Source organism: Cetorhinus maximus, chromosome 2 (assembly GCF_964194155.1).
Source record: "Cetorhinus maximus chromosome 2, sCetMax3.hap1.1, whole genome shotgun sequence".
NCBI classification, from domain to species: Eukaryota; Metazoa; Chordata; class Chondrichthyes; order Lamniformes; family Cetorhinidae; genus Cetorhinus; species Cetorhinus maximus.
This window is the reverse complement of record NC_135880.1, coordinates 136,838,590-136,851,654: the sequence shown is the minus strand read 5'-3', so window position 1 is coordinate 136,851,654 and position 13,065 is coordinate 136,838,590. Positions and strand designations below refer to the sequence as shown.

General features: G+C 41.1%; 1 protein-coding gene across 4 annotated transcripts in view; it reads right to left on the bottom strand.

The window, feature by feature from the left end:
* The window catches only part of polr1e (RNA polymerase I subunit E), a 46,973-nt gene that overhangs the window by 11,087 nt on the left and 22,821 nt on the right, over positions 1–13,065 (bottom strand). For all 4 annotated transcript variants that reach the window (XR_013580442.1, XM_078569910.1, XM_078569915.1 and 1 more), the window contains 3 exons: positions 12,411–12,504; positions 11,977–12,116; positions 3,063–3,144 (listed from right to left, as the gene is read on the bottom strand). Coding sequence is in view for 3 of the 4 variants with exons in the window: in XM_078569910.1 (XP_078426036.1) it covers positions 3,063–3,144; positions 11,977–12,116; positions 12,411–12,504 (316 nt within the window). In the remaining variant the exon portion in view is untranslated. The remainder of the gene's footprint in view (positions 1–3,062; positions 3,145–11,976; positions 12,117–12,410; positions 12,505–13,065) is intronic.

The window sequence follows — 13,065 nt, the reverse complement described above, 5'->3', positions numbered from 1 at the left end:
GGTCTTTGAAGGAGCTATCCACTTAGTCCCACTCCTTTGGTCTTTCCCAAAGCCATGCAAATTTCTCCTTTTCAAGTAAATTTACACAATTCCCTTATGGAAATTATTATTGAATTTACTTCCAACATCCTTTCAGGAGGCGTATTTTAGACTGTAACAACTTGCTGCATCAAAAAATTCTCTCCATTTATTAAATCTGTGTCTTCTGGTTTCCAAGCCTCCTGCAGTAGAATCAGTTTCTCCACATCTATTAAATTTCCCTTTCACGTCCTTTCCACTAAGGAGTGTAACTCTCTATTTTCTCCACATAACTCAAGTCCCCATCCCTGGTACCATTTTAGTAAATCTCCCCCTCTGCAGCTCCTCCAAGGCCATGACATCCTTTCTAAAAGTGTGGTGCCCAGAATTAGCTGAGGAGTAACCAATCATTTGTAAAGATTTACCATAAATTCCTTGCTTTTATACTCTATGCCTCCATTTTTTTTAAGAATAGCCTTATCAACTTGTCTTACCACCTTCAAAGGTCTGCGTATGTGAACCCACCACGCCTCTTTATTCCTGCACCTCTTTTAAAATTGCACCACTTAATATAAATTGCCTCTCTTCATTTCTCCTTTCAAATTACATCACTATACATGAAAGCAAAACACTGCAGATGCTGGAAATTTGAAATAAAAACAGAAAATGCTGGGAAAACTCAGTAGTTCTGGCAGCATCTGTGGAGAGAGAAACAGAGTTAACATTTCCAGTCCATATGACTCTTCTTCAGAGCTAAAGAGAAGTAGAAATGTGATGGATTTTATACTGTTTAAGAGGGGGTGGAGCAAGATAGAAGGGAGCTAAGGAGAGATTGACAAAGATGTCATGGACACAAGACAAAGGGAGTGTTAATGGTAGTGGCAAAGGCTAAAGAAGGTGCTGAAGTGGCATAAAGGTAAAATAGAAGAATGTGTTAATAGCAGAACAAGGGTCAGCGCTCTGTGAAAGCACAACCTAGAAACAAGTGACAGACGGCCCTGTGGAGGGCAGGGGAGATGGGGAAAAAGGATTTTAAAAAATGAATGAATATATAAAAATTAAAATTTAAAAAATGGATTAAAAAAGGGTAAAGATGTAGGAGAGAGTTCATGGTCTGAAGTTGTTAAGTCTGGAAGGCTGTAAAGTACCTAATCAGAAGATGAGGTGCTGTTCCTCCAGTTTGCGTTGAGCTTCACTGGAACATTGCAGCAGGCCAATGAAGGACATGTGGGCATGAGAGCAGGATGGTGTGTTGAAATGGCAAACGACAGGAAGGTCTGGGTCATGCTTGTTGACTGAGTGAAGGTGTTCCGCAAAGCAGTCACCTAGTTTGCGTTTAGTCCCCCTGATGTACAGGAGTCCACATTGGGAGCAGCGAATACAGTAGATCAAATTGAAATTGAAATCCTTTGAATGCAGACGCTGGTGGGGTGAAAAGTGAGGACAAGGGGCACCCTATCTAGGTTCTGAAAAGGAGGGGAAGGGGTGAGGGCAGAGCGGGAGATGGATCAGACACGGTTGAGGGCCTTGTCATTCAAAGAATCATCCTCCGCCATTTTTGCCAACTACAGCATGACACCACCACCAAACACATCTTCCCCTCACCACCCTGTCAGCATTCTGTAGGGACTGTTCCCTCCGTGACACCCTGGTCCACTCCTCCATCACCCCTAACTCCTCATCCCCTTCCCACAGCACCTTCTCATGCAATTGTAGAAGGTGTAACACCTGCCCCTTTACCTCCTCCCTCCTCACTGTCCAAGGGCCTAAACACTCCTTTCAGGTGCAGCAGCACTTCACTCGCACCTCCTTCAATTTGGTCTACTGTGTTCGCTGCTCCCAATACAGTCTCTTCTACAGTGAGGAGGCTAAATGCAGACTGGGTGACCACTTTGCGGAACACCTTCGCTCAGTCCACAAATATCCATTTAAGCTTTGGTTTTTCCAAGCGTCGATTAATTTTGGTCTGGTTTATGGTCTCTGAAACTTTCCCTGCCACTTACGTTAGGCTGTAAACTCTTTGAAGCAGAGGTTTATTACAAGCAGTATGAATGCTTGTAATAATCTGTCCACCATTCACCTCCACTTACCCCAAAATTAAATGAAATTGTAATAAATTAGGGCTGTGTACAGAATGTAATCTAAGCTGCTGAAAGTTACAAATACTCCTTAATGCTGAGTACAGTTACAGTGAGTTAGGATTCAAATTTACGGAGGCCATCAAATCAAATTACTATACAAAATTAATACCCAGTGGCTTCTGGCCACTGAAACACAAATGAGACAGCAAGCATCATTTCACTAGATGGTTTCATTCCCTTCCTCCCAGTGGGAACTATGACTGGTGGCAAATGTAAGTGGGTTTACTGTTGGGTCCCCCAATCTTTGCAGAAGAACTTCAAACTCTCAAACACAAGTGCAACTGCACCACCAATCTCCAATTAAGTTAAAATGACCCAAATTCAGAACAAACACACAGGCATAACATATTGTAGATTAATAGAAAATTAACCACAAAGGAGTTGTCCTTTACCAATATTGGTAAAGACATGAGAAAAAAGTATTCTAAAAATGAATTAATAATGGATTAAAGGATAAATCCGAATTACATCTTAACCACATGCTAATAGATTCATAGATTTCTTTTAACAACAGAATATTAACTGTTTCAGCGAAATTAAGATCAGCCGGCTGTTTTCCACCTAGACAAGAATGAGACAAGTTCTGGACAATAGTGTCAGAAAGCCTTCCATTCTGTTTTACTTTATCAGGAACAAAACACTGATCAATTCCCCCCTCATTTATAGCACTCTGTGATTCCTCAGCACTCCTGGGCATTGAAGGAACAGCAGAATAAAAGATCTTGGAACAATATTCCAAGTGTAATAATGTGCTTTCAAGAGATGCTGAAAGCTTTTTTCTTTTATTATGTTGTAGGAAATGTTAATGGCACGGCCGATGTTCAGGGCTTTCTATTTGAACAATTAATCATAATCTATGCAATTCACCTTCTTCAGAAGCTTAACTATTTAAAGCATCTTTACCGTCCACTGTCGTAAGTCAGGACTGTGAAATTTTTCATCAAACTGTTTTTTACAACATCCGCAACATCACTCCCAAGGGAACCTGAAGCAAGACAATGTTTTAATATTGTACATGAATCTGAAGTTTAGTCAGAAATGGACTACTCATATTGTAGCAACACAGCATTGGATCTTCATTTTTGGAAAAGATCAAAAATATTACAAAAACATGTGGAAAATTATCTTAGCATACTGATTTTTTAAATCTATATAAACAAATAGATGTTTAGCACAAACTACTTACCCTTCATCAGTTTCACTTTTAAAAACATTACAATTATCCTTTGAGTTAAGTCAGAAGTCAACTGATATGTGGGTAGTGACCAACAAGGCAGGAGCCTGACCAAGGATTTTCAGACGATGGGAACAAAGCTTAAGTAATTTATAACTATCATCTGAACTTGATACAAGATTATAATTGTAAAATATTTCATGGTACTGCTTACTGCTTTAAAAAAAATACATAACCTGAAAAGTTAATAGAAAGACTTGATTCAAATTTGAGCTTATGTATGCCAACAGTAACTCTCCTGTGACAACAGGCAATGAATATCCTTCAGTTTTTCAATCATTGAAAGTTTATCAAGAAAATGCGGGACAAAATAATTAACAGTTACTGAAATCATTTCCTCCATTAAATTTCAACTGAAATGTGCAGAACAAAAAAACCTTCAAAAGTATGTCAAAGCGCAAACTATTTGAGTCAGACTGGGATTTTATTTTATATATATTATATTTCAAAGGAAGGCTTATCCCAAAAAAGAAATTTCTTCAAAAGGCTGAAAAGAAGAAAAGATGATTGCAGCACACATGCGTGTATGTCAGCGGAGTAAGTGATAAGCAGATACACAATAGCTTCAAACTCTGAACAATTATTTGATTTTCCAGTTACCAGACAGCTGCTGCAGTAAAAGGCAGAACTGTGCAAAGCATCTGAAATTAAACCTGCAAATAAGTTGCTGCCCTGTTGGATCAATGACTGCCTGTGCCGCACAGACCACGTTTGATCACCAAGTTTGCATTCTTACTCTTTGTTCAATGAGGACAAAATAAGAGGCAGTGCAACTGGTCTCAGAATCCAGTACAGGTATCTCCCCTTGATGGCTACCGGAAATTGGGTAAGGGAAGCGCCTAGTTTAGCCATGGATCTCGTGTTGTTGAATAACTGCCGATAATCAATGTTAAACCTCACACTAGAACCACGACCACTTGGCCAAAGTACTGAAGGGAGATAGGAACCATACCTCAAGTAGGCAGTCAAGCCTTCAGAGGAGTAGGGATGGAGAGAATGTTTCTAAAAAGAAAATGCAGAATGACTAAGACTTGGATCATTTGCTCTTGAGCAATAATCACTGATGAAATCTTTCCTGATTCACTTAAGGGATGAAATATTGAATTCTATTTCTACGACATTGTTTTCTTTCTATTCATCATCCTAATGCTTCATGTGGACTGTGCTTCCCAGGTACTCAAATTAAACCTTCAAACTGTTATAGAAGTACTTCTCCCTTTGGCAGTAACACGCCAGACTATGTTCACTTTGATATTTTGTTAACTTAATGAGTTCCTTCAGAAGGGAGACCTCTTATGAAATTATTAATCTGGCACAAAAGTGGCAAACTGAATTAAATTCAGAATTGAAAAAAAGAATTCTGTTCTGAAGTATAACTCCTGTAGCTCCAGGAGAGCTTAGAAACGTTGGTTGGCTACAAGTGTTTCACATTAGCTTCATGGGCTGTGCACAGCAGCTGCTACTTCAATTTTGAGTAATCGGAAGGCTTTTGAAAACTGCTAAATATCTTTTAATCTGTCATAAACCGTGAACAAAATTTTCCTTACACTTCAAATGCTGATTAAGTCTCAAATACCAGATCAGCAGTAAACAGAAAATGCTGGCATTTATGAAGAATCACAGAATCTCACAGTGCAGAAGAGGCCCTTCGGCCTATCAAGTCTGCACCGACACCTGAGAAACACCTGACCTACCTACATAATCCCATTTACCAGCGCTTGGCCCATAGCCTTGAATGTTATGAGGTGCCAAGTGCTCATCCAGATACTTTTTAAAGGATGTGAGGCAACCCGCCCCCAACACCTGCCCAGGCAGTGCATTCCAGACCATCACAACCCTCTCAGTAAAAATGTTTTTCCTCACATCCCCCCTAAACCTCCTGCCCCTCACCTTGAACTTGTGTCCCTTCGTGACTGACCCTTCAACTAAGGGGAACAGCTGCTCCCTATCCACCCTGTCCTTGCCCCTCATAATCTTGTACACCTTGATCAGGTCGCCCCTCAGTCTTCTCTGCTCCAACGAAAACAACCCAAGTCTATACAACCTCTCTTCATAACTTAAATGTTTCATCCCAGGCAACATCCTGGTGAATCTCCTCTGCACCCCCTCCAGCACCCCCTCCAGTGCAATCACATCCTTCCTATAATGTGGCGACCAGAACTGCACACAGTACTCCAGCTGCGACCTCACCAAGGTACTATACAACTCCAACATGACCTCCCTACTTTTGTAATCTATGCCTCGATTGATAAAGGCAAGTGTCCCATATGCCTTTTTCACCACCCCTCTAACATGCCCCGCTGCCTTCAGAGATCTATGAACACACACGCCAAGGTCTCTTTGTTCCTCAGAACTTCCTAGTGTCATGCCGTTCATTGAATACTTCCTTGTCAAATTACTCCTTCCAAAGTGTATCACCTCACACTTCTCAGGGTTAAATTCCATCTGCCACTTATCTGCCCATTTGACCATCCCGTCTATATCTTCCTGTAGCCCAAGACACTCAACCTCACTGTTAACCACCCGGCCAATCCTTGTGTCATCCGCAAACTTACTAATCCTATGCCCCACATAGTCATCTATGTCGTTTATATAAATGACAAATAATAGGGGACCTAGCACAGATCCCTGTGGTACGCCACTAGACACCAGCTTCCAGTCACTAAAGCAGCCTTCTGTCATCACCCTCTGTCTCCTACAACTAAGCCAATTTTGAATCCACCTTATCAAATTACCCTGTATCCCATGTGCATTTGCCTTCTTTATAAGTTGGACCTTGTCAAAGGCTTTGCTAAAATCCATATAAACTACATCAACTACACTACCCTCATCTACACATCTGGTCACCTCCTCAAAAAATTCAATTAAATTTGTTACGCACAACCTCCCCCCGACAAAGCCATGCTGACTATCCCTGATCAAACCTTGCCTCTCCAAGTGGAGATAGATTCTCTCCTTCAGGGTTTTCTCCAATAGTTTCCCTACCACTGACGTGAGACTCACTGGCCTGTAATTCCCTGGCTTCTCTCTACAACCCTTCTTAAATAGCGGAACCACATTAGCTGTTCTCCAGTCCTCTGGCACCTCCCCCGTGGCCAGAGAGGAATTAAAAATTTGGGTCAGAGCCCCTGCGATCTCCACCCTTGCCTCCCTCAGCAGTCTGGGACACAAATCATCTGGACCTGGAGATTTGTCCACTTTTAAGCCTGCCAACACCTCCAATACCTTGTCACTCCCTATATCAATTTGCTCAAGAACCTCGCAGTCTCTCTCCCCGAGTTCCATACCTTCATCCTCATTCTCTTGGGTGAAGACGGATGTGAAGTATTCGTTCAACACTCTACCGATGTCCTCTGGCTCACCCACAGATTGCCCCCTTGGTCCCTAATGGGCCCTACTCTTTCCCTGGTTATCCTCTTCCCATTGATATACTTATAGAATATCTTGGGATTTTCCTTACTTTTACCAGCCAGAGCTTTCTCATATCCCCTCTTTGCTCTCCTAATTGCTTTCTTAAGCTCCACCCTGCACTTTCTGTACTCCACTAATGCCTCCGCTGATTTGCTCCCCTTGTACCTGCTAAAAGCCTCTCTTTTCCTTCTCATCGTATCCTGAATGTCCCTGGTCATCCATGGTTCTCTGGGCTTGTTACTCCTTCCTATCACCCTAGACGGAACATGTTGAGCCTGTACCCGCCCCATTTCCTTTTTGAATGCCCCCCACTGTTCCTCTGTAGATTTCCCCACATGTACCTGTTCCCAGTCTACCTTGGCTAGATCCTGCCTTATTTTACTAAAATCCACTCTCCCCCAATCCAAAACCTTTTTTTGCAACTTGTTTATTTCTTTGTCCATAACAAGCTTAAATTGTACCATGTTGTGGTCGCTATCACTAAAATGCTCCCCCACCACCACCTCAGCCACCGGTCCGGCTTCATTCCCCAGAATTAGGTCCAGCACTGCCGAGTCTCTTGTTGGACCCTATACATATTGACCTGAAAAGTTCTCCTGTGCACATTTGAAGAAATCCACTCCATCCAAGCCCTTAACACCATGTCTATCCCAATTAATGTTGGGAAAGTTGAAATCACCTAATTACACTATCGTTATTGTTTTTACACACCTCCGCAAATTGTGCACATATTTGCTCCTCAATTTCCCGCTGACTATCTGGGGGTCTATAATAAACACCTAACAATGTGGCTGCCCCTTTTTAATTCCTAAGCTCTACCCACAAAGCTTCATTCGATGCCCCCTCCAAGATATCATCTCTCCTTACTTCAGTAACTGACTCCTTAACTAATAATGCAATGCCTCCTCCTCTTTTACCCCTTCCCCTTTCTTGCCTGAAGATTCTATATCCCGGAATGTTGAGCTGCCAATCCTGCCCCTCCCTCAACCACGTCTCAGTGATGGCTACTATATCGCAATTCCATGTGTCAATCCTCACCCTTAACTCATCCATTTTATCTGTAATACTCCTGGCATTAGAGGCCATCCAGCCTCACCTTACTCCCTTGAAACTGTACTCCCTCTGACTTGATTGTTTTACTGTATTATGTTGTGTCTCTATTCTGCTAACATTCTGTGTCTCCTCCCCCTGCCAACAGCACTAGCAAACCCGCCCGTAAGGATGTTAGTCCCGCTCTGGTTCAGATGTAGACCGTCCCGCTTGTACAGGTCCCACCTTCCCCAGAAACGGTCCCAGTGATCCAGGAATCTAAAACCTTCCCTCCTGCACCAGCTCTTAAGCCACATATTCATCTGCGCTATTCTCCTATTTCTGAGCTCGCTAGCACCTGGCACTGGGAGTAATCCAGAGATTACAACCCGAGAGGTCTTGCTTTTTAGTCTACTGCCTAACTCCCTGAATTCTTGATGCAAGACCTCATCCCTCTTTCTACCTATGTCATTGGTACCAACATGTACCATGACCTCTGCCTTATCACCTTCTCCCTTCAGGATACCCTGCAGCTGTTCAGTGACATCCCAGACCCTGGCACCAGGGAGGCAACACACCATCCTGGAGTCACGTTGACGGCCACAGTAGCACCTTCCTGTTCCCCTGACTATAGAAACCCCTATTATTACTGCTCTTCCTCCCCTCCTGTACAGACAGGCTACTTGTGCCAGAAGGAACCAGTGTCCACATCAGCCTCCAAAATGGAATACCGATTTGTGAGCGGGACCCCAGGGGACTCCTGAACTACCTGCCTGTTTCTCTTGGACTGCCTGGTGGTCACCCATTCCCTTCCTTCCTCAAGTTCCTTCATCTGCGGTGTGACCGCCTCTCTAAACATGCTATCCACAATGCTGTCAGACTCACGGATGCTCCACAGTGTAATCTTGTTACATCGTTGAATCCTGACAAGCTCACTGAGAAATCTACTGCCTGAATCTGAATCAGCTTCTAAGTAAGGGTGATTGGGAATGGCATATGGGAATAATACATCAGAATAATGTGAGTGTGGAACTCTCCTTGCTGAATTTTGGACAAGGGATCAGATGACTGCATCTAGAGTCAGTCACAAAAATCTGAAGAATTTTACTCAATCCCACGGGCATGTTTAGGTGAAATCTCCAGACATTTATGAAAACTACAACAATATTCACACAAACCCAAGTATGCTTTCTTGCCAATAAAATCAGCATATATTTTAAAGTAATAAAAAGGCTGTGAAAGCAGCAACCAGTGCAGAGGACAGTGACAGTGACCTTTCATCCAACAACATGGGTTTGAACTCAAGCCCAAACTAACTGGATGAAATTTGGGTCAGCTAGATGAAGGATCTTAAACTGATGCTAAATACCCTTATCATCTCTCCCAGCAGGCAATTCAAAACTGCTCAAAAATCAATTAAAATTATAAAGACATATTGATTTTTGGAGCACATTTCCTAGGGGCAAGTTGCTCAATTTTTGTCTTAACTATGGAAATTAATGAGATGACATTTTCTTAATTATTGAAAATTTGTCTCCAATTAGGAAAATCCCAAGGTTCAAATACAACTTCTTGGTACCATGCTGTAGAGTACAAAGTCAGTCACTATGACCACGTCAGTTTGCATTCATTTATTATATGCTCTGGGGATCAGATACTAGATTTAAACCAAGGACATCAGTACTTCAGTGACTGCCCTGCATGGTAATAAAACTAGAGGCAATATTTGAGACCTGGGATTTAACTAATTAGCAAAACTCACAATAGCAACAACTCAGCCTAAACTCATTGATTCCAAGTCACTTCCACCACCACTCTGCTGACTTCCAAATCTCCCTACTTCATCTGAATCCACATTCTGAAAGCAGTTCCATTTCATCGTGCACTCCCACAAAGTGCAAAAGAGACATGTTATTGGAAGGCTGACCTCGAGCTATAAAAGTTAAAGCTTCTATTACTTAACACTTTTCGTTTTTTAAGTTCATCCCAGAGTGCTTCACAGCCAATGAACTACTTTAGAAGTGCAGTCACATTTGCTCTGTAAACAAACAACAGCCAATTTTGTGCACAGGATGATCTCACAAACAGCAAATGACAGCATAATCTGTTTGATATTGGTTGAGGGACAAATGTTGGCCAGATAGAACTCCCCTGGACAGAATGCCCACCTGAATGGACAAATGGAGTCTCAATTTAATGTTTCATCAAAAGATGGCATCTCTAACAGTGTAGAATTTCTGCAGTAAAGCTTTGAAGAGTCAACCTAGATTACATGTTCAAGTCCTGAAGCGGGACTTGAACCCATAAACTCTGACTCAGAGTTCCACCATTTTTCAGGATAAATGGGTCAATTTTCAGGTTGGCAAATTGTAACTACTGGGGCACAAAGGGATCAGTGCTGGGGACTCAATTTTTATTACCTACATTAATGACTTACATGAAGGGACCAATTGTATTGTAGCCAAGTTTGCTGACAATACAAAGATAGTAAGGAAAGCAAGTTGTGAGGAGGACATAAAGAGTTTGCAAAGGGATATAGATAGGTTAAGTGAGTGGGCAAAAATTTGGCAGATGGAGTATAATGAGAGAAAATGTGAGGTTGTCCATTTGGGCAGGAAGAATAGAAAAGCAGAATATTATTTAAATGGGGAGGGACTACAGAATGCTGCAGAACAGAGGAATCTGTGTGTCCTTGTACATGAATCACCAAAAGTTAGCATGCAGGTATAGAGCAAGTAAATAGGAAGGCAAATGGAATGTTAGCCTTTTTGCAAGAGAGAGTATAAAAGGGAAATGTTGCCACATCTGTACAAGGCATTGATGAGAGCACACCTAGAATACTGTGTACAGTTTTGGCCTCCTTAGTTAATAAGAGATATACTTGCATATTGGATGTATTGGGAAGCAGTTCAAAGAAGGTTCACTAGGCTGATTCCTGGGATGAAGGGATTGTCTTATGAGGAAAAGTTGAGCAGGTTGGGACTATATTCATTGGAGTTTGAATGCGGGGTGATCTTATTGAAACATTTAAGATTCTGAGGGGGCTTGACAGCGTAGATGCTGACAGAATGGTTCCCCTCCTGTGGGAATCTAGAACTAGGGGATTCAGTTTAAAAATAAGAGGTCTCCTGTTTATGATAGGGATGAGGAATAATTTCTTCCCTCAGAGGATTGTTAGTCTTTGAAATTCTCTTCCACAAAGAGCAGAGGAGGCTGGATCATTGAATATATTCAAGGCTGAGTTAGACAGATTTTTGATCTACAAGGGAGTCAAGGGTCATGGAGAACAGGCAGCAAAGTGGCCACTATCAGATCAGCCATGATTTTATTGAATGGCGGAGCAGACTCGATGGGCCGCATAGCCTACTCCTGCTCCTATTTCTTATGATCATATGAGCAAAGCTGACACAATAAAACCATTCTATTACCACCACAATTAAGTGACCAGTTCTGTAACATTGCAGACACCAGGAAGGTTGATAAATCAGCACACAATCTAAGCTCATGAAAATGAGCAAATTGCCAAATCATTACTTACACATTGATTCATTTAGTAATTATTCATCTGGAAAATTGTTATTTAGTCACTCTGTAGCACAGCTGTTCATGCACTTCTAACTGTAATTTTCCAATTGTTTGTAAACATTTTGTACAGTGTGGTAATACAGATAACGTAAACTGATCACAACAGAAATCATACTGTCATCACAAAATGGTGGATACAAAACAAAAACGTCTTTGCCTATTATCAACAATCGGGAGTGGATTTTAACTTTGCCGGGATAAAAGTAAAATCTATTGGAAGGTAAACTGGATCTGATATCTACAAAAAAATATAAAGTTCACATAAATTATTAATTTGAAGATGTGTAAAGTTCAATTGAATCATCTGAAACTGGTAGAATCCAAGAGTTCTAAATCTGACCAAATTCTGATTCCTGACCTTGATCATGACTCATGACATTTAAACCTAGGCCCTAATTAGTATTTTTATGCTAGACAAGCAATGAGAATGTTGTCCTTTGCACAACTGATGTTAAAGCTCTCAATTCTCCAAAGTGTAATTCTTTGAACTGACTTAATGTACACTTCAATCTTTAGCATCACTGACAAAAATACAAAGGAAGGAAAGATGAATTTTACCTTTGTGCTTCAATTTGTGGTTTTTTAAATTGTGCAATCTGATCAGAGTGTGTACATAAAACAGGCAGTGACACTTATAATCACGACTTTCCTCATCCTGAGGTAAGGATTTCAATGATTCCAGGACAAAGGAGGAATAGCTAAAAATAAACGCAACAGCATTAGATCACTTCTTAAATATCATGCTTCAAACCTTTTCTACCCTCTGCTACTCCAGAGTTTCCAACCTTGATTTGCTTAAAGCATGTAATATTACGTAACAAAAGATGATATTAAGAGCGGTCAGGCATAATGAACTGTAAGATGAGTATAGATCATGATTTTCTTTTATAAAATGTACTCTTCCAAATAGGAAATTTTTGTTAAAGGCATCAGAATTACAGCAATTATTGTGGCTGACAACATTATCCCAACAGATTGTCTACTAAACTTACTTGCCAGTTTGTGCCAGTTTGCACATTTCTTCTGGAGTGCTAATTTTCAGTGCACAGTGTGCTTCGATTGCTTGATACTCAGTAGGTGAGATGACTTGTTGTGAATTAAGGAGATACCCAAGTCTGACAACCTTAAAAAATCTGACGCAAGCTACAATCACCTAATTATTTTGTCCATCTGTCTACTACCATACCACCAGAGCTGTAACCAGGTCAAGTGGTTGTCATTTCTTAAAGAAAGTCTCAGCATTAGGATCTTTGCAGGACCGAATTATCACAATCTTAGAATTTTACAGCACTTGCCACTTTTGGGGATCAACCTTGAACTTTTTAAATGGTAGAGCTCGAGAAGTTGTAAGGCCTGTACCAAGTTCTGCTTCTTATGTTCTTACAAGAGATTCAGCTGATTGCATTTTGTGAATCTGTTAATCATTTAGTCTCATTTCCCTGTCCTTTCCCATACCCTTTTAATTTTCATTTTTACCAATATTTATCAACTTCCCTCTTAAAAACTATTATGGATTCTGATTTCCCCACTGTTTCTGATAGGACATTCTGCATCCTAATAACATTCTGCTTCAAAAATCTCCAAATCTTTATGTCACTAGAAACAACATACATTCACATGCAGCAGCCCGTTCCCTGCAGACAAAAG